At 43.8% G+C, this 26,718-nt stretch overlaps 1 protein-coding gene across 2 annotated transcripts in view; it reads left to right on the top strand.

The window, feature by feature from the left end:
- The window catches only part of LOC132896423 (serine/threonine-protein kinase Nek5), a 186,335-nt gene that overhangs the window by 88,933 nt on the left and 70,684 nt on the right, over nucleotides 1-26,718 (top strand). For both annotated transcript variants that reach the window (XM_060937239.1, XM_060937240.1), the window contains exons 12-15: nucleotides 12,832-13,070; nucleotides 13,295-13,373; nucleotides 13,442-13,543; nucleotides 15,383-15,463. In XM_060937239.1, the coding sequence (XP_060793222.1) occupies nucleotides 12,832-13,070; nucleotides 13,295-13,373; nucleotides 13,442-13,543; nucleotides 15,383-15,463 (501 nt within the window). The remainder of the gene's footprint in view (nucleotides 1-12,831; nucleotides 13,071-13,294; nucleotides 13,374-13,441; nucleotides 13,544-15,382; nucleotides 15,464-26,718) is intronic.

The raw sequence follows: 26,718 nt of genomic DNA on the forward strand, positions 1-26,718 counted from the left end.
CAAAGCATGATGTTTCCACCCCCATGCTTCACAGTAGGTATGGTGTTCTTTGGATGCAACTCAGCATTCTTTCTCCTCCAAACACGACAAGTTGAGTTTTTACCAAAAAGTTCTATTTTGGTTTCATCTAACCATATGACATTCTCCCAATCCTCTTCTGGATCATCCAAATGCTCTCTAGCAAACTTCAGACGGGCCTGGACATGTACTGGCTTAAGCAGGGGGACACGTCTGGCACTGCAGGATTTGAGTCCCTGGCGGCGTAGTGTGTTACTGATGGTAGCCTTTGTTACTTTGGTCCCAGCTCTCTGCAGGTCATTCACTAGGTCCCCCCGTGTGGTTCTGGGATTTTTGCTCACCGTTCTTGTGATCATCTTGACCCCACGAGGTGAGATCTTGCGTGGAGCCCCAGATCGAGGGAGATTATCAGTGGTCTTGTATGTCTTCCATTTTCTAATAATTGCTCCCACAGTTGATTTCTTCACACCAAGCTGCTTACCTATTGCAGATTCAGTCTTCCCAGCCTGGTGCAGGTCTACAATTTTGTTTCTGGTGTCCTTTGACAGCTCTTTGGTCTTGGCCATAGCGGAGTTTGGAGTGTGACTGTTTGAAGTTGTGGACAGGTGTCTTTTATACTGATAACGAGTTCAAACAGGTCCCATTAATACAGGTAACGAGTGGAGGACAGAGGAGCCTCTTAAAGAAGTAGTTACAGGTTTGTGAGAGCCAGAAATCTTGTTTGTTTGTAGGTGACCAAATACTTATTTTACAGAGAATTTACCAATTAATTCATTAAAAATCCTACAATGTGATTTCCTGGATTCTTTCCCCCCATTCTGTCTCTCATAGTTGAAGTGTACCTATGATGAAAATTCTTAAATGGAAGAATAATTATTCCAATAATTCTAGCTGCTACCAGAAAACCTGTCATCATTAGTCTACCTTCAGCTTTTGAAAGACCCTCTGGCATAAATGACTTATCTCCTAACAGGCAAAATTGTGCAGACTCTGGTGGTAAAGGTTGACTAAGCCAGTCCTCAAATTTTTCAAAACTGCCTTCCAAAAGGGCATTATCAAGGGGCAGTTCCATAGTGCATGAAGAAGTGTGCCCACCTCTTTATTACACTTCCAACATTTATTATCCTTCATTAAACCCATTCAAAATAGCTTACTTGGTGTAAAATAATACCTATGCACAATTTTGTAGTGAATAAATTTATTTCTAGCATCCCTTGTAGCCCTTCCCACATTTGAAATAATATTTTCCCACGTAACCTCATCAGTGTCCGTATCAAGATCTTTCTGCCACATAATCCTTAAGTTTTCACACAGTTTTGTTTGGATTTTTGACATTTTGTTATAAAATACAGAGGCAGAGTGTGCATGTGAGATACTGTAGGTGGAGCGTTAAAAAACTCCTGCACCACATTGTCTTCTTTATTCTCTCTTTTCAAACCAAGAACAGACCCCACAGAACTTCTCAACTGTAGATACCTCCAAAAATCCCCTTTGTCAGTTAAGTTATACTTTTGTTTAAGATCCTCAAAAGACATAAATGTCTGATCTCTATACAGATCTTGAACAATACGTATGCCCTTCCCCATCCAAGTTGGCCATAAGAATACCTTTTTACCTATGCAAATGAAAGGGTTATTCCATATAGAAGAGTAGCTTTGCTTATATTGTGAAATCCCCAACATTTTATGCACCCTTGCCCATGCCCATCGTGAATGATTCAGAATTAAATTAGCCTCTCCTGCCTGAGTTTTCTGTGACATAAATTCTACCACACCAGATAGGCACACAAGCCCTTCTTCAATTTTGACCCACCCAGGCTTGGAATCACCTATACCCCAATGCCTTGCCAACTTATTCATCTCAAAGGCAATATTATATAATTCCACGTTTGGAAGGGCCAATCCACCAATATCCCGTGAGACAAATATTTTTTGAAGCTTAATTCTGGGCTTTTTCCCATTCCACAAAAACTCAGTGATTAATTTGTTATATTGCTTGAAAATGGCATTAGAAATCTGTACTGGTATCATCATAGAGATGTAATTAAATTGTGTGGACACTATCATTTTAATTACATTAATTTTCCTCCATAATGTGAGGTTAATCATCCTCCACTTTTCCAAATTCAACTTAATCATCTTAAGTAGAGGGGACATATTCATGTCAATTATACTTGCCAAATCTGGGCACAGTCTAACACCTAAATATTTCATTCCAGTTTGGACCCACTTAAACTTGAATGTTGTCATTATGATTTGACTGCATCCTTTAGATATATCGGCATACACTCAGACTTTTCCCAATTTATTTTGTAGCCTGATAATGCTGAGAAAGACTCTATTGTGGACAAAACATTAGGAACTGACAACAAAGGGTCCTCCAGAAGTAACAAAATATTATCTGCATAAAGAAACATTTTATGCTCTTCTCCGCCATGCATAATCCCTACTACTCTCACTCCTTATTGCAGTAGTCAAAGGTTCCAAAAATAGTGTGAAGAGCAGGGGACTGAGGGGATCTCCTTGCTTTGTTCCCCGTGATAAATTGAAGAAAGATGATATTATTCCATTTGTTATCACTGCAGCTCTTGGATCTGAATAAATAATATTTACCCATTTGATAAAGCCCTCTCCACACCCAAATTTTCTAAGAGTGTAATGTAGAAAGCCCCATTCCACCCTATCGAATGCCTTCTGGGCATCTAACGATATAGTGGCTATTGCATTGCTATTGTTATGATTAAGTTGCATCAGGTGCAATAGGCGTCTAACATTATCAGAGGATGCTCTCCCTTTAATAAAGCCTACCTGATCAAAATGTATTAAATGTGGCAAAAGATTCTCTAATCTGGTTGCCAGTACTTTTGTCAAGATTTTACAATCCACATTAATAAGACTGACTGGTCTATAACTAGCTGGATCAGCAGGGTCTTTATCTTTTTTAACAATTAAGGAGATTAAAGCTTCATTAAATGTATTTGGTAATTTGCCCACTAAAAAAGACTCTTCATAGGCCTCTGTCAGAATAGGCGCAAGAATGCCACTAAATCTCTTATAATACTCAGAAGGAAAACCATCCAAACCAGGTGATTTTCCAGCCCTCATTGATTTAATTGCATTTTTAACTTCCTCCACTGATATAGGACAGTCTAGTAATTCCTTTTCATCATCCAATATTTGTGGTAGATTAATCCTAGAGAAAAAGGCATCATATTTCTTTAATTCAGGGTTAATCTCCGATGTATATAACTGGCTATAGAAACTCGCAAAAACTTTATTGATATCACTTGTATTAGTCATCAATTCCCCTTTCTTGTTTTTAACCGCTGATATAGCATAACTTGCTTCTTTTTGCCGCAGCTGTCTAGCTAACAACTTGCCAGCTTTTTCTCCACTTTCATAGTAAGTAGTTTTAAGCTTGAATAGAGCATATTCTACCTTTCTATTGTAAATATCATTTATTTGAAATTTGAGGTCACAGATTTCCTTTAGCAGTACATCATTATATTTCTCAGCCAGTTTCTTCTCTAAATCTTTAAGTTGAGTTTCTAAGTCCTGAAGTCTTCTTATTTGCTCTCTTTTCTTCGCACTACACTGAGCTATAATCTTTCCCCTAATATAAGCTTTAGAAGCTTCCCACACTGTACCTATTCTATCTGTTGAGCCTATATTTTCCAAGAAAAAAAAATACTAATATCCTTTTCAAGCTGGCTACAGAACACTGGGTCCTGAAACACAGAAACATTCAATCTCCACCTACCTCCTCTATTGCTCTCTAATCCAATCAATACTCCCAAATGTACTGCTGCATGGTCAGTCAGTGCTATTGGACCTATTGAGCAATCTGTGACATTATTCACAAGTTCTTTGCTAATTAAAAAATAATCTATCCTGGACTGTGATTTATGTTTATGGGAATAAAATGTATATTCTTTATCCCTGGGATTAACAAGCCTCCATATATCTGTCAGACCCATATCCTCCATCAGCAGACCAATAGCCATTCTGTCTTTTGGAACAATATTAGAGAAGGTAGTTTTGTCCAAAACCCCATCCAAAACCTGGTTGAAATCCCCACCTACTATCATAGGCCCCCCCACCATCATTACCCATTAATTTATTAATTTTATGAAAGAAACCTGGATTTTCTTCATTTGGAGCATATATATTGCATAGAGTAACCTGTACCCCATTGATTTTAGCTTGTAAGTATATAACCCTCTCCTCATCATCCTTTTGCTGTTTTATAACAATAAAATTTAGATTTCAGTGTTTCCCCTAGAAAATGTTTGAAGGTACGGTGGCAAGACCTGCGCTCAGACGTCCCACCCCAGTATGAGGATACGGGAGTATTCTGAGAAATTTTTTGACAAAACACACTCTAAAATGGTGACCCTTTGTAAGGGAATAAATGAATAAACCTAGTCTTGAAAGAACAAGCATAACCTGCAGAGCAAGGCAGTTTAGAAAACAGTCAGGGAGACTAAATTCCCCCCACACCTAACCCCAGAGCGACCCCTTACCCCCACCCCCTGAACATAAATCTCACAACACATGATTACTACAAGTACACATTTATTGGAAATCACACATAAACATGTCAGTGGCAAAGTTTGCAGGCTGGCTCAGAGCACTTAATTTTTCTGTTTTTTTTTTTAAAATAGCTCTAAGGCTTGCTCATAGGGGAACTTGCTGACTGGAGGTCCATTGATGCTGCGGCGCATGCATGCAGCCAGATGGTCCCCCTGCAGTCTGTTTCTGATGTCTGTTTTCACCTGGCATCAAACAGAACAGACTATATGAGTGAAATGAGGAATATTTATTGTGTGCCCATATTGTTTTTATATAGCAAAGTGTTATACTTACCCTGTTCATTGTGGAGAAATCTCTCACAATTCACGCTTGACACTGGCACGGTCAGGGCTATTGCTGCCAGCTTGCTTAAGGATGGGTACAGTTGGCACCACTCATCATGCTGACATGCCAGTGTTTTCAAAATGTTAAGCTAATCCATTTTCTGAATTAGATCCACAAAGAGACAGACGGATGCAGAGTGAGAGAGTGAGTCATTACTCAATCCTTAAATTGTAAGAAGAATTTTGTCAAGTAGGGCAATTTGACATCTTTCTTCTCCTCAACCTACCTTAAAAGCTCCAAGGTTTGTATCCAAGGACGGCTCGCAAACCGCAAGATCTATAGTAAAACTAAAATATCTAAAAATAATTGATTACAAAGATGTGTTTTTATTATGAAAATAAATCGAAGAGGGTCTGAAATATTGATCTTAAGAGTATTTAGGCTTATCTGTAAATGGGATGATGGCGTCGTCAGTTCACCTATATAGCCTATTAAAACACTGACGCCGGCCGCTATGGGATGCAATACGGCCGACACCGGCCGCCATGGAATCTAATGGGATAAATTATAGCAATAATTATGATTACTTTAATATAAAGATGTTAATTATTATTCGATTATTCATCGTTAATTCTCCCGACAATCGGCGAAGAAAACGTAATCGAATGCCCATCCCTAGCTCGAATTACTTTTATTTTGCACGAATGAATCTTACCTGCCCAATTTCTTCATCTGTCGCCTTTCTTTTTTTGGCGAAATACTTCAACAAGCTCATCTGCAATTGAAAGATATCGCGTTGACGTTATCAGTCGACTTAATTAAGCTCAAATAAAAACTAGCGCTCTGGCGATAGGCTGTAATGAAATCGAAAAAACTGCCCTTACATTTCTCACGAACTATATATGGAAAATGCCAAACGATAATCTATCTAGAAGATCTATGTAGTTGTTTACATGTGGATATTCATCCCCTCAGTTTGTGAACGGACTAATCTACCACAGAAGACCGGGAGGCCAAACAAGACATCTCAGTAGTAGTCAGTACTCAGTATGTAACATAACGTGGCTTAACATAGTTTTACATAACGTAATTATGTGACATAACGAAACATAATGTCAAGTAACACTGGAAATATAAGGTAACATAACATCTGCTGTCTACTTTTCAAGAATTGTTGCCAACACTTACCTTTCCCAATTTGACAGCTGAAGTGACAGCCGCGTAGCAGTTAGTTTACCTCAGGTTGGCTTGGCTACGCTGCTCCAGGCGGAACGTTGTCCAATCAGAGCCCACGCCGACCCGTGGAAACCAATCAAGTAACTGCTAGCTCATCCAGTGGAACTGCGCTTCGCCCCAAATGCAAAGACTGGGCAAGCAACGGATAATGTAGTCGAATACATATAGCTCCTAGGGGTATTCCTGAAGGTGCGGCAGCAAAAATCAAGGTGCGGCAGCCCGCCGCAGCCAATTGTACATAGCGGAAACACAGGATTTTTATGTATCAAAATGGCAACTCCATGTTTTTTACTACTATATGAGCTATGGAATATTTGGCCCACCCAATCTCTCTTCAATTTAACCGCCTCTGACTCAATCATATGTGTTTCCTGAATAAAGGCTATGTGAGCTTGCTGTGACTTCAGGTATGATAAACACCTCTTTCTTTTTATAGGGCTATGTAACCCGTTCACATTCCAAGATACTATCCTAACACAGTTATTCATTAGTATTCTTATTTAACAAATAAACTTGCCACAATAGGCTTTGTTGAGGTGCATGCAAGCTGCATGTGCCATAAGAAGTAATACAAACCAAAAAATGGGGAAAAAAAGGGGGAGCGCTGCCCAGCTGCCGATCCACACAAACAAACAAACATTCTTTCAAAAACCCTTCAAAACAGGGAACATAAAATATAAACCCCAGACCACCCTTTCCTTTCCCTTTCTCTATCTTGAGATACCCCCCACAAAACAGGCCCATGAGGCACACTAAGATGGTCATCATTAATCCCCTCCCCTCCCATCACCCTCCAAAACCATCATTTATAACATTGTTAACACTCTAAATATATCCCTTGGTGGCAGTCTTCTTGGATGTGGAGAAGGCGTATGATATGCTGTGGGTTGATGGCCTTTTAATTAAAATGCACTTACTTGGGATTGGCGGGAACATGTTTAACTGGGTGTTAGATTTTTTGAATAACAGAAGCATTCAGGTTAAGATAGGGAATGATGTATCAAGAAAATGCTTGGTTGAAAATGGAACTCCTCAAGGAAGTGTGATAAGCCCACTTTTGTTCAATATTATGATTAATGATGTCTTTAATAATGTTCAGCCAGGAATTGGAAAGTCGCTGTTTGCAGATGATGGTAGTCTGTGGAAGAGGGGAAAAAATGTAAAGTATGCTCTGAAGAAGGTCCAGGAATCTCTCAGTACAATGGAGGACTGGGGTAGGAAATGGGGGTTTAGATTTTCAGTGGAAAAGACTAAAGTGGTGTTTTTTACAAAAAAGAAAATTGATGAGTGTTTGCGATTGCATTTGTATGGAAGTCCCCTAGAAAGGCAGAAAAGTTTTAAATTCCTTGGTGTTGTCTTTGATGAAAGGCTGACATGGAGGGAACATATATCAAAAGTCATAGATAAAAGTAAAAAGGTCCTCAACTTAATGAGATGTCTTTCTGGATTGGAATGGGGGGCTGATGTAGCCTCTCTGAAGCAAATTTATAGTTACTTAATCAGGGCAAGGATTGAGTATGGATGCATAGTCTATGGGTCTGCAGCCAAATCAGTGTTAGCTGGATTGGATGTTATCCAAGCTAAGGCTTTGAGGATTTGTACAGGAGCGGTGCGATCATCCCCAGTCTGTTCCTTGCAAGTGGAGACAGGTGAAATGCCATTTGAGTTGAGAAGGAAGCAGCTTCAAGCAAACTATTGGGTGAATTTGATGGGTCAGAGACCTGACCACCCAGTAAAAAGTGTAATTCAGCCAAGCTGGGAGAGAGAGGGGGCAAGATTATTAAGCTTTGGGTGGACTGGGGAAGCTGTAGCACAGGAGTTGAAGGTCCTTGATAAGTCTTTTAGTTTAGGAGTAGTGTGGCCTTCTATACCTTTGTGGCAATTGGAGGCTCCAGAGACTGATCTAGGATTGCTTAGAATCAAGTGTGATAATCCTGAAGTGGATTTAGTACATGAGTTTCATTGTCATGTGGGTGAAAGATATAGGGATCATATTTTAGTATTCACTGATGGATCAAGACCAAGACACAGGTGTTACAGGTGCAGCTTTCATTGTTCAAAGGTTTAATATTCATGCTTGTAAGCGAACCTCAGACTTTTTAAGTGTTTTTACAGTAGAATTATATGCCATCCTGATGGCTGTGCAGTGGGCCAAACAACTCCAGAATAAGAAAGTGCTGATTTGTAGTGATAGTGTGTCAGCTATCAGTAGTCTTGGTAAGGGGTTGTCAAAGAGCCGGCAAGATTTGATCTATGAAGTCCTGATGGAAATTAGGGATGCCAAGAGGAGGGGCGTGGAGGTGTCATTTTTATGGGTCCCGGCACATGTGGGCATTTCATTAAATGAAAAGGCTGATAAGTTGGCCAAGAAGGCAGCCAAAAAAGACACAATTGATGTCCACATGCACCTATCTAAGTCAGAGGGTAAAAGCATTGTATGGCAAGAGATAATTTTGAGTTGGCAGTCACGTTGGGAGCAAGAACAGAAGGGCAGACACCTTTTTTCACTTGCTAGTAGAGTAACAGACTCAGTTCAGGTTTACAAAAGAGGAGGAGGCAAATGGAAGGAGAATGTTATTATTTCTAGATTGAGAATTGGACACACATTTCTGAACAGTACCTTATTTATTTTGGGAAAACATCAGACTGGATTATGCACCAATTGTTCCTGCCAGGAAATAGAGACTGTACGTCATGTGTTACTCTCTTGTGGGAAATACGATTGCCAAAGGCAAGAACTGGTCAGACAGCTGATGGAGATTGGTCTGGAAGAGGTTTCTCTGAAAAGTGTGTTGGACATGGGGTCAAGTGGGAAGGGAAGAATATCTTTTTTCCAGTTTTTAATGGACACTGGCCTATATGGTAGAATTTAGTGCGCTGCGTTTTTAGTTCAGTAGGTGGCAGCAATGCAACTTTTTAGGATGCCGGCTGCCTTAAAACCCCAAAGAAGAAGCAGAAGAAGAAATATATCCCTTTGATGTTGACCTTGTCACCGGTAATTTGCCTACTGAGAACACGTTTTCAGACCAATATAATGATATACGATAGAAATAGGCATCTCAATTGTCCAGTATCGGGTACTACTCACACTCGACAGTCTTTTATGCCTTTAAATGCCCAGCGGCGAGAGCACAAAAAGTATAGAACACTATCCTTACGGTGTTGTCGGAATTTCAAAGTTATTCATCTGCTGACTCACGAACATGAGACCCCTCCTCTGCACTCTGTTATTCCGTCTGGCTGTCGAGAAAGTCCATCGCCTTTTTGTCGTCCGTGAACTTCATTCTTTTCCCTCGCCAAGTAAAGCGCAGCTCCGCTGGAAAGCCCAGTGTAAACCGCACGTCCATTGTGTGTAGCCGACTTTTAACATCCTTAAACTTTCTCCTCTTTACCACCGTTTCCTTTGTCATGTCAGGGAAAAAAGACAACTTGCAGCCTTTCCAGGTTACGCCCTCCTTATTTTTATATTTCTGTTTTGCAGCCATCAACACTCTCTCCCTCTCCAAGTAACTCAAAAAGTGAATGATTATTGGTCTTGGTGGGAGATCTTCGGCGTCCTCGGGCAACGTATTCGGGGCTCGATGCACTCGTTGCAGCTGGGATCTGTCCAATTCAATCCCCAGAGCCTCGGAGATAATAGTTCTCACGCATTCGGACGGCCTGTTACCTTCCAGCTTTTCTTTCAAACCAATAAGTCGTAGATTTTGGCGTCTGTCTCGATTGGCTGCATCTTCCACAGCATAACGCAATTCCTCGCACTTTTTAGAGTTCTTACTTGCTTCTTGGCGTAACTGAACATTCTCATCCTCAAGTTGAGAGATACGGCTCTCTGCTTCGTTCAGTCGCTGCATAACACTGTCCATATCTGTATGAAGCCCGACGTTGGTTTCTTTTATATCCGATATTTCAGCTTGAAGGGTCGTCAGAAGTTTCCCAACTCTTCCCATTTCTTTCATAGCTTTCTCCAGTGACTGCTGCATGGAAGCTAACACACTTTCACCATCTCCCTTACTAGTTCCAGACATTGCTGTTAGCTTACTAGCCGCCGGTGTAGTAGGATTTTGTTTGGCTGTTCTCGTCGTCATTATACACTAAATCCCGAATTTAAACAGTCTATAACTGGTCAGAGTTACTTTATCAGTAACTGTACAACGATGAAGCGCACTAAAATAGCGAATTTAAGGGTAACTTTGGTGGTTTGGTGGGTCTATGGGAGAGCTCCTACTATGCGACCATCTTGCTCAGTGATCCCACGTGACTCCAGACTATGTTGCTCTTGACTCTCTGTGATAATATATAAATGATCTCATCCTGAATAGCATGGCTCAGATATTTAACTGATCCCTCGGGCTGGCTGATCATTTCTTTCAGGACAGGGCCGTAGCAGGCCAACAGTTCAATGATGGACAAAAAGTTTCCTGCATTCCCCTGCCCAATGGACTCTCGTTGTCCCCTAAATGCCATGTTACATGACGCTAAGGTCAGTGTGACATTCACAATGCGCTCTAACACTTGCCTCCAAAAGTTAGCCTCATTATGAATATCCCTCTCCATATCAGCATCTATTGTACCATGGAGTTTCCACTGCTCATAGACTACACATGCACCGAGATGGATCTGGGTAGATTCATGCACTGCGATTTTGGAGGAGATATGTTTCCAATCTCTAACTCCGTTTACCCAGGCATTATTGTAGGAAGGGGCTTGACGATTGGCAAAAAGCCAGTGAGGCTCGCAATATGCACAGTCAAGCTTGGGGGAGTAGCATAACCAGCTTCGTGAAAGTTTAATACCAGCTTTAGTGATAGATGTGTAGTAATGGGTTGAAAAACTGGGATTGCCAGTGACGGGAAAGGGACCATTTGGCTTACATGGGCCAGTTTGAAGGATATACCTCTTCACATTAGCATCTGCAATGTTTTCAGGGAAATTACCACGGTCTGTTGGAAAATTAGCTGGGTTTGATGATTCCATGCTGGGAATCATGCTGCTCACTTCAGCTAACTCTCCACGTTCCCTACCCTCCTGATTCTGGTTGCTCATCTCAGCTAACCCCTCTCCACGTTCCCCACCCTCCTCTATATGACTTTGGCCGGAGCTACTGCTAAGCACCACCACACTACTGCTGCTAGTGCTAACACAGGGCAATGCATGTTCATTACTAGCAAATTCAGGGACAGGAGAAGGCAAAGTAAAAAATGAATCCAACTTTGGAAGTTTAGAGTTTGCCTCCTCTTTATTTTTCTTTTCCTTCCTCTTTTGTGCCCTACTTTTACTTTTAAACATGCTGAATTCGTTTCTAGTAGACAACCAACAACCACATCCAGGCATGCACCTTCCTAGTCTTGTTGTATGTTGTCAGACGGATGAGGATGTTAGGCAGCCTTTAGATCCTACCCATCATGCATTGCAGTTTTTTTTGCAAATTCCTCAAATGAAAAACAATTAAATACAAAAGGAACAGCTTAGTTTAGCTTGAAAACATTACAATTTATTATATTTTAAGTTTGTTTAGGGATTTCACAGGTTTTTTTTTATTTTTTAACCATGATAAGAATGTGTAGCAAAAATGAGAGATATATAGGTCAACTAGTCTGTAATCATGTGAAAACTTATAGGTTTCAAGGAATTTTTAATGAAATTGCATAAGGCACATTTATTGGGAGGGCCTGAATGTCAAAGGGTGGGGCCCTGTACGGCTAGGGGGAGGGCCCAAGGCCCAGGGACAATGGCCCTGCCCACCCCCCCTTTAGCTCCGCCCCTGCTAACAGCACAGTTTTTACCATGCCTCGAAGAAGTCAGGCATGCGACCTGTACTTGATAAGTACTTTGCCCGTACTCCTCCCCCAAACTTTCCCCTGGGTTCACTGCGACCTTGTGACATGGCTGCAAGCTACCAAACCCTGCGACCATACTCACATGCACTTATGGTGGGTTGTGAGTATGGCATTAGACTACTTAGCAATTCTGATACTGCAGAGGAATGTAATAGTGCTGGGATTTGAACTCGCAACCTTCCAATCATATGATACAAATATGAATATCAGGAGCACTAAACAGATCCAGATATTCTGTAGATAGTGGCAGTCAAGAGGTAGATACATCACAATTTACAATACTCTGACCTCTAGAGAAAATGATTTAACCCCAGTTTACTCTGCCAGTTCTTTAATGACCATAATGTCAGCTTTTTAGTGCATTTTCACAGTTGGTTGAAAAACCCAAGGCCGATATTGGGCTTGTTTGGAGGAGGGGTTATAGCACTGACAGTGTAAAGAGGGGCTTAGTCAGAGTAGGAAAAAAAAAAGAAAAAAGTTATATGACATTAAATCCCAAATTTAGTCTATTTCCACTTTGCACTATTACAAAAATGCGGAATGTTCAAGGGTTGTGAAACACTATAAACACTTCAACTTTTAGCTAAACCAGTTTCCTCAAACTCAGTAATCTCAGTAAAACATAATAAACTAACAAATTACTGGCCTAGCCTTGACATTCCCACAATATGAGTGTACATACCCTTCAAACTGAATGTGAAGACCTGCAATTTAATCTTACATTTGAACTCTCACTGTCCAGTAATATACAAACCACTGGGTATGTATGATTTCAAAACACAGTGGAAAATGTGTGTGTGTGTGTGTGATATGAACAGAATATGTTTTATGTAAAACTCATAAAGTAACATGAAATTCAAAACCCTATTTTGTCTCATTCCAAGAAACTGACAGGCCAAGCAGCAGTGGTTGAAGTGAGAAAGGCAGGAGCAGGAACGCCCACTCAATTTGAGACCAAGCCAAATGTACATCTGCAGCACGACAGGCAGCAGCGTGACCATTGGGTCCAACTGCAGCACCAACCACTTCATCAACCTCCTCTTCCACCTCTTCTTGCAGCTCAAAAACCCATAGAGCTGGAGAGGCTGGCCAACAGACCAAATGCTTTGGAGCCATACCAACTGTGTGTGAGAGAGTGTGTGTGTGTGTGTGTGAGTGAGTGAGAGAGAGAGCTAAAAATTAGGCATTTTATTATTTTATTGAACAGCAGATGCATTTGGATGGAGATGGGAGTATTAGAGACAAAGTCTGTCTCTAGGTTAAGGTAGAAGATGAATGATAATGGATGGACAGATGGATGGAGAGATAGCAGTTGGTTTTCTTTTTCTTGATGTCTCCTTTTCCTAGTGTGGCAGCAGCAAGGGTGGAATATCTGCAGAGAAGACAAGAAGCCAACCAGTACAAACTCAGAGCGGAAAAACAGCTGGTGAGGTGCACACACACACTCTCACTCTCTCTCCTTAAACACCTTCCTTAGCCTTATTTTGTATGCAGGGTCTGAGGCCAAGTACAGCAGATGCTGAACGGTACAGATGCCTTGATGAGAGAGCCATTCCACCTCAGCAAGCAGCACAAGACAAAATACAGGGACAGCAGGTCTCAAGGAATACCATTTGATTGTCATTTGTAATTAGAGAGTAGTGAATAAAAAACAGGGTTGGTTCATGCAAACATGAGTATATTTATATGCAGGGTGCGATTTGTCAAAAAACCAGAAGGGGGGATGTTTTTTTTTTAATCATGAAACGTCACAAAATTAAGGTAACAATAGGCTAACAGCTCAATAACATCCGATGATATCAAATGAATAACACTAAATGAAAACGAACACTAAACCAGAGATAGTAAATTCATCATCCTATCTCTCTGACTAAGTACACGAACACTAACACAACAAAGTTCGCATTGCTTGTCGCGTTGCTGTGATGTTTCTCCCCCTCCGGATTAAATGAACAGTGACTCAAAAATCACTGAAATACATGAATACTAAATGAACAGTTTGCTCTGATGGCGCAGTTCATGTGGCCTTTTCTGCTTTCCCGTCGATGCGCTATCCGCTGCGTTTCGCCCTTCTTTAATCCACATTTCTGCGAATTTCTCAGCAGGGAAGGAACGCACGTCTGGCCCATTGACAGCGAGGAAAAGAAGGCTGTTCAGTGTGGATACATTCATTCTGTTGCGCTCATCAGTAAGGATGTGATTCATGGCGCTAAATCCACGTTCACACTCTGATTATCTACAATGTATCTATTTGCTGGGGATGTTCGTAGGGTTGCCAACTTTCTCATATCCAAATGAGGGACACTTTGTTCCGGGTGCGGACAAGTATCGGTACAGGCCCTGTACACGCACCCCCGCGCCCCAAAATAGTTACAGTACCGAATCGCCTTTAGGTGAGTGTTTCAAATGTAGGCCACTACAAATTCATTTCTAAAATAGAGCTTTTAAAAATTAATAGACCAATTAATGGATATTTTTAAGTAACTTAATGCAAAATAACAAACAATTCTAATATTATTGTCTCATTTTTCTCTTTTAAACTTTGGCCAAATAATTCAATCAGGCCATATTTATGAAGGCAATGTCATAAACTGAAAAATGATTTGCTGTAGCTGTAAAACCCTGATATTTGCTTAATTGTCCATTTGAAAACCCTAAGAACCTTCTGCAATGCTTCATAGAAGAAGAAGAGAGAAAGACATCACAAAGGCAGGAGTGAGGCAGAAAAGCTCCCCTACTATAGGCTGAGGTCTATCCTGTTTCGGAAGGTTTTTTTAAGCTATCTGCTATCCTTATCGAACAGTTAGGCTGTATCCACTGGCTGCACCATCTGCTCTAGTTTAATTTGATGCCTATTTTGTCAGTATAGCTTAAAAATTCAGGATATGGCAACAGTGAATGGTTTTAAATCGCAGATGACCGCGACTCGCGGTAATAGCGCTTCTCACGGCAATTACGCGATTTACACCACAGCATTGGAGTGAGGGGCAGGATCTGTCCCTGACGGGACAAATTAAAATTACCCAAAAAACGGGATGTCCCGCCCAATACGGGACGGTTGGCAACGCTAGACGTTCGTGAACATCAAAGCTGCCACTTCGGGTCATTTTGAAAGTGAGTGCAATGTAGACCATAGAAAACTGTGTCAGAACATGCCTGTCATGTCAACTTTTTTTTTGGTTTGTTTGTTTTATTGACGGGGTTGTCCCCGAGGATTTTTTTTCAGCAGAGATAAAAACCAGAGGGGGGGATGATCCCCACCATCCCCCCCAGCAAATCGCACCCAGTTTATATGTATATAATGGCACTTAACATTAAAAGTGATCTTTTAATTTGTTTCATTGGTGTGAATATGGATATCCTCATGTCTGCATGAGCCAACCCTGTTTTTTATTCATATATTTTCTCTCTCTCTCTCTCTCTCTCTCTGTCTAGGAATATCTCAGGCAGTTGCAGCAAATCAGGCAACGTTATCAGGATGAGATCAGGGAGATGAGGCAGAGAGCCAATGCTGAGGTGACACATACTTAGACACATTACAGAGCATGAAGGCCACAAGAAAGGGTTGGAAGCCCATGCCAATAGAAAACATACTAGAAAGTAGTGCTATCTTCTACCTAAGAAAAAAAAGATACATTTTAAATATTTATATTTTAATTAAATACTAAATATTAAAGGGGGAGTCACTGATTCTGAAGAAGGATTATTGATATTCAAACTCAACAGCTAAACAAAGCCACACCTCCCTTCAGTGCTCCTTCAGAAGCCCCCCCCCCATTAATTGCTGTGCATTGTCAAGGCAATGACAACAACTACCCTCATACCCTCACTGACCAAAAGAGAAATGTTTCTTTCTCACAGCTGAAACAAAACAATGATTATAATCTAAAACATCAAATGAATGACATGCAAGCACACAAACACATTATCCAAACCACAAGGAATTAAAAACTAGTGAGAGTTAGACCCCGTCCACACGTAGCCGGGTATCTGCTAAATCGAAGATATTTTTCTACGTTTTGGCCTGTCATCCACATGAAAACACATCAAAAACGAATATTTAAAAAAACTCCGGGCAAAGTGAAGATTTTTGAAAACTCCGTGTATGCCTTTTCGTGTAGACAGAGATAACCGGAGGTTTGCGTTTTAGAATGTCACAATCTGCGCCAAAAAAATGACAACAAATCTGCCCTGACGTCAAACGTGCGACCTTTGTTTACTGCAGAAGCCAGATTAAGCATGGACTTAAGCTAGCCGCACACTACGGCGATCCACGCGGTACCGAACCGACCCATTTCAGAGCCGACTCCCGACAGGGCACGCACATATCCCCCGACTGTTGACGAGTGCAGTCGCGATTGAAGCGACACGTGACAACTTAATAGCTTTGTGATTGGCTATTGGATATAGTTACTGTTAAATCCAACACTTGAAGATGCTACAGGCTGAATTACAAATGACACAACATGGAATATGTAGCGCACTATCTAGGCTGCATGAGCTATTATTCCCAACCTTAAATAGTGCACTTATATAGGGGAGTTAAAGCGATTTGGAATTCAGCCACACAACTTGAGCAGAGTGGCTTTCCAGCCCACTGTGTCTATGGATAAAGCTTCAGTCTATGGAATTACAGTATATACCTGCATTAGGTGCTACCAACACGTATTTCTCGCGCTAGAAATTGTGTTTAATGATGTCACGTGTTATATGCGAAAGATATGATTGGCTATTGCTAGCGACTCTCGCCGATCAGTCTGGCTCCCGATTAGTTTTTCGAATCGGCTGTGAGATGAGTCGGTACCATCGAAAACTAGTCTTTACGCCTGACTCGCGACTTCAGTTGGCTCGGTATGCTGAAAATCGGCGTAATGTGCGGCTAGCTAAAGAGTAATGGATCGGAGTAGTGCCTTGAAAGCGTTAATTATTGTGCAGGTGCTATTTACATGTTTAATTTTAGAAGCCCAACTACTGCTCCAAAAGCACAGGCGATGTGATTAGGGGGTAGGATTTGGGGAAATAACCATCTACAGGTTTGGAATGCTTATGAATGTGATTGAAAACGCAGATGTTCGGTTATGTGTGGAAGGGATTTTTTTCGAAGACGAGGTGGTGTGGATAAAACATTTTTATAAACGGAGGGGGGGAAAATGTTCGGTTTTAAAAATACCCGGCTACGTGTGTACAAGACGTTAGTTATTGAAAGTCACACCTGGAGGATGCTCTGGACTCTTACAGTAATGCTTTTATGGCTGAGGACTACAGTTGACTTGCTAACTTTAGGACTGCAGTTGTCATGAACAGTTTTGCACTCAAGTTTCCATCAATGAAGAGTTATAACATCAACGAAACTGTCTTCATGTTAAAACTGTTAATGTTATAGTCATGCTGTCTGTTGTTGCCCAAATGAGGATGGATTCCCTTTTGAGTCTGGTTCCTCTCGAGGTTTCTTCCTCATGTCGTCTGAGGGAGTTTTTCCTTGCCACCGTCGCCACAGGCTTGCTCATTGGGGATAGATTAGGGACAAAATTAGCTCATGTTTTAAGTCGTTCAAATTCTGTAAAGCTGCTTTGCGACAATGTTTATTGTTAAAAGCGCTATACAAATAAACTTGACTTATTTACATTGTTTTTACACTCTCAGAAATAGGGCTACAGTAGGAGTCCGTTTCTGTCCCCCAAGGTACAAGCTACACTAATGTACCCCCCTAAGGCTCATTATTGGACCTCAAGGGAACTAGGTGTACCTTTTTAGCGCCAAAAAGGTCCATACATGTTACTAAGCAGTATATAAAGTGTACAAATGAGTACCTTCGAGGGTACTGCTCCAGTGACAAGCCGTTGTACCGCTAAAGGTACTTTGCTGTACTTTATTTTCTGAGAGTGTACAAAACTGCAGTGACTGAAGACACAACTGTAGGTTTGTAGGTAAGTGAGCAAGGAAAATAATATTACGTAGTATAGCATTTCAAATTATGCATTTATATACAGCTGGTATCGTACACATGAAATGAAACAACATTCCTCCAGAACCATAGTGTAACATAAAACAACACACAACTACAGTGGTGCTTGAAAGTTTGTGAACCCTTTAGAATTTTCTATATTTCTGCATAAATATGACCTAAAACATCATCAGATTTTCACACAAGTCCTAAAAGTAGGTAAAGAGAACCCAGTTAAACAAATGAGACAAAAATATTGTACAACCCCGATTCCAAAAAAGTTGGGACAAAGTACAAATTGTAAATAAAAATGGAATGCAATGATGTGGAAGTTTCAAAATTCCATATTTTATTCAAAATAGAACATAGATGACATATCAAATGTTTAAACTGAAAAAATGTATCATTTAAAGAGAAAAATTAGGTCATTTTAAATTTCATGACAACACCACATCTCAAAAAAGTTAGGACAAGGCCATGTTTACCACTGTGAGACATCCCCTTTTCTCTTTACAACAGTCTGTAAACGTCTGGGGACTGAGGACACAAGTTGCTCAAGTTTAGGGATAGGAATGTTAACCCATTCTTGTCTAATGTAAGATTCTAGTTGCTCAGCTGTCTTGGGTCTTTTTTGTCATATCTTCCGTTTTATGATGCACCAAATGTTTTCTATGGGTGAAAGATCTGGACTGCAGGCTGGCCAGTTCAGTACCTGGACCCTTCTTCTACGCAGCCATGATGCTGTAATTGATGCAGTATGTGGTTTGGCATTGTCATGTTGGAAAATGCAAGGTCTTCCCTGAAAGAGACGTTGTCTGGATGGGAGCATATGTTGCTCTAGAACCTGGATATACCTTTCAGCATTGATGGTGTCTTTCCAGATGTGCAAGCTGCCCATGCCACACGCACTAATGCAACCCCATACCATCAGAGATGCAGGCTTCTGAACTGAGCGCTGATAACAACTTGGGTCGTCCTTCTCCTCTTTAGTCCGAATGACACGGCGTCCCTGATTTCCATAAAGAACTTCAAATTTTGATTCGTCTGACCACAGAACAGTTTTCCACTTTGCCACAGTCCATTTTAAATGAGCCTTGGCCCAGAGAAGACGTCTGCGCTTCTGGATCATGTTTAGATACGGCTTCTTCTTTGAACTATAGTGTTTTAGCTGGCAACGGCGGCTGGCACGGTGAATTGTGTTCACAGATAATGTTCTCTGGAAATATTCCTGAGCCCATTTTGTGATTTCCAATACATAAGCATGCCTGTATGTGATGCAGTGCCGTCTAAGGGCCCGAAGCTCACGGGCACCCAGTATGGTTTTCCGGCCTTGACCCTTATGCACAGAGATTCTTCCAGATTCTCTGAATCTTTTGATGATATTATGCACTGTAGATGATATGTTCCAACTCTTTGCAATTTAACACTGTCGAACTCCTTTCTGATATTGCTCCACTATTTGTCGGCGCAGAATTAGGGGGATTGGTGATCCTCTTCCCAGCTTTACTTCTGAGAGCCACTGCCACTCCAAGATGCTCTTTTTATACCCAGTCATGTTAATGACCTATTGCCAATTGACCTAATGAGTTGCAATTTGGTCCTCCAGCTGTTCCTTTTTTGTACCTGTAACTTTTCCAGCCTCTTATTGCCCCTGTCCCAACTTTTTTGAGATGTGTTGCTGTCATGAAATTTCAAATGAGCCAATATTTGGCATGAAATTTCAAAATGTCTCACTTTCGACATTTGATATGTTGTCTATGTTCTATTGTGAATACAATATTTTTTGAGATTTGTAAATTATTGCATTCCGTTTTTATTTACAATTTGTACTTTGTCCCAACTTTTTTGGAATCGGGGTTGTACTTGGTCATTTATTTATTGAGGAAAATGATCCAATATTACATATCTGTGAGTGGCAAAAGTATGTGAACCTTTGCTTTCAGTATCTGGTGTGACCCCCTTATGCAGCAATAACTGCAACTAAGCATTTCTGGTAACTGTTGATCAGTCCTGCACACCGGCTTGGAGGAATTTTAGCCCATTCCTCCATACAGAACAGCTTCGACTCTGGGATGTTGGTGGGTTTCCTCACATGATCTGCTCGCTTCAGGTCCTTCCACAACATTTCAATTGGATTAAGGTCAGGACTTTGACTTGGCCATTCCAAAACATTACCGTTATTCTTTTTTAATCATTCTTTGGTAGAACGACTTGTGTGTCAGAGTTGTTGTCTTGCTGCATGACCCACCTTCTCTTGAGATTCAGTTCATGGACAGATGTCCTGACATTTTCCTTTAGAATTTGCTGGTATAATTCAGAATTCATTGTTCCATCAATGATGGTAAGCCATCCTAGCCCAGATGCACCAAAACAGGCCCAATCCATGATACTACCACAACCATGTTTCACAGATGGTCTAAGGTTCTTATGCTGCAATGCAATGTTTTCCTTTCTCCGAACATAACTGTGGCAGTGGGGGCGTGGTCAAGCGCCAGTCTGTGACTGGAGGGCGGAGTCAGGGAAGGTAAGTGGCAGAATCACTACACCTGATGTCAATTAACCTGTGTTTGTGTGTCTTCCCAGTGACTGTGCCCTATATAAAGAGAGAGAGAGAGCAGAGGAAGAGAGCTCTCTCCTGAACCAGACGACTTGTGTGTGTGTGTGCGTGCGCATGGAAGAGAGTGAATTTTGCATCTGAAAAGAACAAAATAAAAGAATTATTGAACTTTATTCTGGCCTGCCGTCTTTCTGTGCTCCTCCCCCTCCTACGAACTGCTACAGTGGTGCTGAAACCCGGGACCGAGAACAGGAAAAGAACAGCCCCATGGAGTCCTCCCTCTTTGCAGACCTGGTCCATGCCCTCGCCACGGCCCAGCAGAGCCAGCACCAGGCACTAGTCACCCTCCGGAAGGAGCAAGAGCACCGGTTCGAGGCCCTGGTGCTGGCGCAGCAGGATGATCGACAGGCGTTCCGGCACCTCCTCGTGTCGGCAGGGTCCACCATCTCCACCGCCGCGGGCCCTTCTTCCCTCACCCTAACTAAGATGGGCCCACATGACGACCCCGAGGCCTTCCTCACGCTCTTCAAGCAGGCAGCAGAGGCCTCGGGCTGGCCGGTGGAACAGCGCACGGCGCGCCTCCTCCCCCTGCTAACGGGCGAGGTGCAGCTGGCCGCGCTACAGCTCCCTGCCGACCGCCGGCTGGCCTACAAGGACCTTTGCTGGGCCGTCCTCCAGCGGGTGGGGCGCACCCCCGAACAGCAGCAACAGCGCTTCTGCGCTCTGCGTCTGGAGGAAGTTGGCCGGCCGTTCACGTTTGGCCAGCAGCTCCGCGATGCCTGCTGGCGGTAGTTGAGGGCCGACAACCGCGACGCTGAAGGAATCATTGATCAGATGGTGCTGGAGCAGTTCATCGCCCGCCTACCAGAGGGAACCACGGAGTGGGTCCAGTGCCACCACCCGGCGTTGCTGGATCAGGCCATCGAGTTGGCGGAGGACCATTTGGCGGCTGTTCCGACGGCAGGACAGCAGACATCCTCTTCTTTCCTCTCCTCTCTCTCTCTCCCCCTCTCTCCTCCTGTGTCTTGTCCTCGCCCTGTTCCCCCACCCCAGCCGGCCCATCACACCCGCGGTGCCCTCCTGTTTTTCCCTTCTGTGTCTGTCTCTTCCCCCCCAGGTGAGTGAGCCCCAGAGCGCTGGTGCAGAGAGGAAGCCCGGGCCGGTTTGCTGGTGCTGCGGGGGCCGGGCCACCTCCAACAGCAGTGCTCGGCCATGGAAGTGTGCACGATGGTTCGGATCCCCGATGCGCCAGGAGCCGCCCTTGATCGGGCCAGAGCGTATCGCATACCGGTGAGTATCCAAAGGGATACATATCAGGCGTTGGTGGACTCTGGCTGTAATCAGACCTCAATTCACCAAAGCCTGGTGCAAGACGAGGCATTGGGGGGAGCACAGGGGGTGAAGGTGTTGTGTGTGTGTGCACGGGGATGTTCACAGCTTCCCTTTAGTGTCGGTCCACATTTTTTTCCAAGGGGAAAAATTTAGAGTAAAGGTGGCGGTTAATCCTCACCTCACTCACTCGATAATTTTGGGGACTGATTGGCCAGGATTCGGGGAGTTAATGAGTCATTTAGTGAAGAGTGGGTCCTGCCGTAGTTCAGCAGGGGGAGGTCCCGGTGTCACATTGGCGGGAGCAGCTGTCACAGAGCCATCTACGTCATCTCTGCATCAGAGTGAGGAGCCGCAGGCTCCTCCTCCCTCTCTCGGGGCATCCCTTGCAGATTTTCCGTTAGAGCAATCGCGAGACGAGACTCTGCGACATGCGTTTGACCAAGTGAGAGTAATCGATGGTCAAACGCTCCAGCCAAACGCCACCCCGTCCTTCCCCTATTTTTCTATTATGTAGGATAGATTATACCGAGTGACGCAGGACACTCAGACTAAAGAGCAAGTCACACAGCTTTGATTCCAAAGAGCCGCCGGGAATTGGTATTCCAGGCGGCTCACTTTAATCCCATGGCTGGACACTTAGGGCAGGATAAAACACTAGCCCGACTAATGGCCCGGTTCTATTGGCCAGGGATTCGTGGCGATGTCCGTAGGTGGTGTACGGCGTGCCGCGAATGCCAGTTAATAAATCCAGCGGCCATTCCAAAAGCGCCTTTGCGCCCTCTCCCATTCATCGAAACCCCGTTCGAAAGAATTGGGATGGATCTCGTCGGGCCATTAGATCGGTCAACACGAGCATATCGCTTTATTTTAGTTCTGGTGGACTATGCAATGCGATACCCGGAAGCAGTGCCTCTTCGCAATATCTCAGCACGCAGTATTGTGGAAGCGCTCTTCCGCATCATCTCCCGAGTTGGAATCCTGAAAGAGATTCTGACTGACCAAGGCACCTCGTTTATGTCACGTACACTGAACGAACTGTATGGGTTATTAGGTATTAAGCCGATCCCCACCAGCGTGTATCATCCACAAATGGATGGTTTAGTTGAACGGTTCAATCACACCCTCAAGAATATAATTAAAAAATTCGTAAGTGAGGACGCACGTAATTGGAATAAATGGCTCGAACCCATGTTATTTGCAGTGTGAGAGGTCCCCCAAGCCTCCACGGGGTTCTCCTCGTTCGAATTGTTATATGGGTGTAAGCCGCGCGGCATTCTAGATGTGCTGCGAGAAAATTGGGAGGAGGGACCTTCACCAAGTAAAAACGAAATTCAATATGTTATTGACCTGCGCGCAAAACTCCACACACTCACACACCTAACCCAGGAGAATTTGCGGCAGGCCCAAGAACGGCAAACCCGCCTGTACGACCGGGGTACGCGCCTTAGGGGGTTCACACCGGGAGATAAAGTACTCGTACTGTTGCCCACATTGAGCTCCAAATTGATCGCCAAGTGGCAAGGACCCTTTGAGGTCACATGGCGAGTCGGGGACGTCGACTACGAGGTGAGGCGGACAGACAGGGGTGGGGCGCTACAGATTTACCACCTCAATCTACTCAAACTCTGGAAAGAGGAGGTCCCCGTGGCGTTGGTGTCAGTGGTTCCGGAGAAGGCGGAGCTGGGGCTGGAGGTTCAAAAGGGAGCATTGGCATCGCGTACCTCTCTGGTCCCCTGTGGAGACCACCTCTCCCCGACCCAACTCGCGGAGGTTGCCCAGTTGCAGACTGAGTTTTCGGACGTGTTCTCGCCCCTGCCCGGCCGCACCGACCTCATAGAGCACCACATTGAGATGCCCCCGGGGGTGGTAGTGCGTAGCCGCCCTTACAGGCTACCCGAACACAAGAAAAAAGTGGTGCGGGAAGAACTCGAGGCCATGCTCGAAATGGGCATCGTCGAGGAGTCCCACAGTGACTGGAGCAGCCCGGTGGTCTTGGTACCCAAGGCCGACGGGTCAGTCCGGTTCTGTGTAGACTATAGAAAAGTCAATGCGGTGTCTAAATTCGACACGTACCCACGGTCTCGTATTGATGAGTTGCTCGATCGACTAGGCACGGCTCGCTTTTACTCGACACTGGATTTGACAAAGGGTGATCCCCTTGACTCCATTGTCCCGAGAAAAAATGGCTTTTTCCACACCGTTCGGCTTACACCAGTTTGTCACACTTCCTTTTGGGCTGTTTGGGGCGCCCACTACGTTCCAGCGGCTGATGGATAGGGTCCTCCGCCCCCACGCCTCCTATGCGGCCATGTACCTCGACGACATCATTATTTATAGTAATGACTGGCCATGGCACCTACAACACCTGAGGGCCGTCCTCAGGTCGCTGAGGCGAGCGGGTCTCACAGCCAACCCGAAGAAGTGTGCGATTGGGTGGGTGGAAGTACGGTATCTGGGCTTCCACTTGGGCAACAGGCAGGTGCGTCCCCAAATTAACAAGACAGCAGCAATTGCGGCCTGCCCGAGGCCCAAGACCAAAAAGGGGGTGAGACAGTTCCTAGGGCTGGCTGGCTACTATCGTAGGTTTATACCTAATTATTCGGACGTCACCAGCCCACTGACTGATCTCATTAAAAAGGGGGTACCAGATCCGGTCCAGTGGACGGAGCCATGCCAGCGGGCTTTCTCTGAGGTGAAGGCTGCACTGTGCGGGGGGCCACTGTTACACTCCCCTGACTTTTCTCTCCCTTTTATGTTCCAGATGGATGCATCGGACAGAGGGCTGGGGGCCGTTTTGTCCCAGGAGGTGGAGGGGGATGACCGTCCAGTGCTGTACATCAGCAGAAAGCTGTCGGTACGCGAGGGGTGCTACAGCACCATCGAAAAGGAGTGCCTCGTGATCAAGTGGGCGGTCCTCGCCCTCCACTACTACCTGATGGGATGCCCTTTCACCCTCTGTTCAGACCACGCACCCCTCCAGTGGCTCCACCGCATGAAGGATGCCAACGCGCGGATCACCCGTTGGTATCTGGCACTCCAACCCTTTAACTTCAAGGTGATCCACAAGTCAGGGGCGCAGATGGTTGTGGTGGACTTTTTCTCCCGTCAAGGGAGGGGGGAGTCGGCTGCAGGCCGGACGGCTGCCTGGCCTGAGTTGGGCGGTGGGGGTATGTGGCAGCAGGGGCATGGTCAAGCGCCGGTCTGTGACGGGAGGGCGGAGTCAGGGAAGGTAAGTGGCAGAGTCACTACACCTGATGTCAATTAACCTGTGTTTGTGTGTCTTCCCATTGACCGCACCCTATATAAAGAGAGAGCGAGCAGAGGAAGAGAGCTCTCTCCTGAACCAGACGACTTGTGTGTGTGTGCGTGCGCATGGAAGAGAGTGAATTTTGCATCTGAAAAGAGCAAAATAAACGAATTATTGAACTTTATTCTGGCCTGCGGTCTTTCTGTGCTCCTCCCCCTCCTACGAACTGCTACAATAACACTTCTCATTTAAACCAAAAAGTTCTATTTTGGTCTCATCTGTCCACAAAACATTTTTCCAATAGCCTTCTAGCTTGTCCACATGATCTTTAGCAAACTGCAGAGGAGCAGCAATGTTCTTTTTGGAGAGCAGTGGCTTTCTCCTTGCAACCTTGCCATGCACACCATTGTTGTTCAGTGTTCTTCTGATGGTGGACTCATGCACATTAACATTGGCTAATGTGAGAGAGGCCTTCAGTTGCTTAGAAGATACCCTAGGGTCCTTTGTGACCTTGCTGACTATTACGTGCCTTGCTCTTGGAGTGATCTTTGTTGGTCGACCACTCCTGGGGAGGGTAACAATGGTCTTGATTTTCCTCCATTTGTACACAATCTGTCTGACTGTGGATTGGTGGAGTCCAAACTCTTTAGAGATGGTTTTGTAACCTTTTCCAGCCTGATGAGCATCAACAATGCTTTTTCTGAGGTCCTCAGAAATGTCCTTTGTTCATGCCATGATACACTTCCACAAACGTGTTGTGAAGATCAGACTTTAATAGATCCATCCATTATCTGTAACCGCTTATCCTGTGCAGGGTCGCAGGCAAGCTGGAGCCTATCCCAACTAACCATGAGCGAGAGGCGGGGTACACCCTGGACAAGTCGCCAGGTCATCGCAGGGCTGACACAGAGAGACAAACAGCCATTCACACTCACACCTATGGTCAATTTAGAGCCACCAATTAATCTAACCTGCATGTCTTTGGACTGTGGGGGAGACTGGAGCACTCGGAGGAAACCCATGCAGACACAGGGAGAACATGCAAACTCCACACAGAAAGGCCCTCGCCGGCTGCTGGGCTCGAACCCAGGACCTCCTTGCTGTGAGGTGACAGTGCTAGTCACTACACCACCATGCCACCCCCTTTGATAGATCCCTGTTCTTTAAATAAAACAGGATACACACACCTGATTGTCATTCCATTGATTGAAAACCTCGGACTCTAATTTCACCTTCAAATTAACTGCTAATCCTAGAGGTTCACATACTTTTCCCACTCACAGATATGTAATATTGGGTCATTTTACTCAATAAATAAATGACCAAATATAATATTTTTGTCTCATTTGTTTAACTGGGTTCTCTTTATCTACTTTTAGGACTTGTGTGAAAATCTGATGATGTTTTCGGTCATATTTATACAGAAATATAGAAAATTCAAAAGGATTCACAAACTTTCAAGCACCACTGTAATTGTGTGTTGTTTTATGTTGCACCATGGTCCTGGAGGAATGTTGTTTCATTTCATGTGTACTATACCAGCTGTATATAAATGCATAATTTGAAATGCTATACTAGGTAATATTATTTTCCTTGCTTACTTACCTACAAACCTACAGTTGCCTCTTCACTCACATGGGTGGCACAGTGGTGTAGTGGTTAGCACGGTTACCTCACAGCAAGAAGGTTCT

The sequence above is a fragment of the Neoarius graeffei genome, chromosome 13 (genome assembly GCF_027579695.1).
Source record: "Neoarius graeffei isolate fNeoGra1 chromosome 13, fNeoGra1.pri, whole genome shotgun sequence".
NCBI lineage: Eukaryota > Metazoa > Chordata > Actinopteri > Siluriformes > Ariidae > Neoarius > Neoarius graeffei.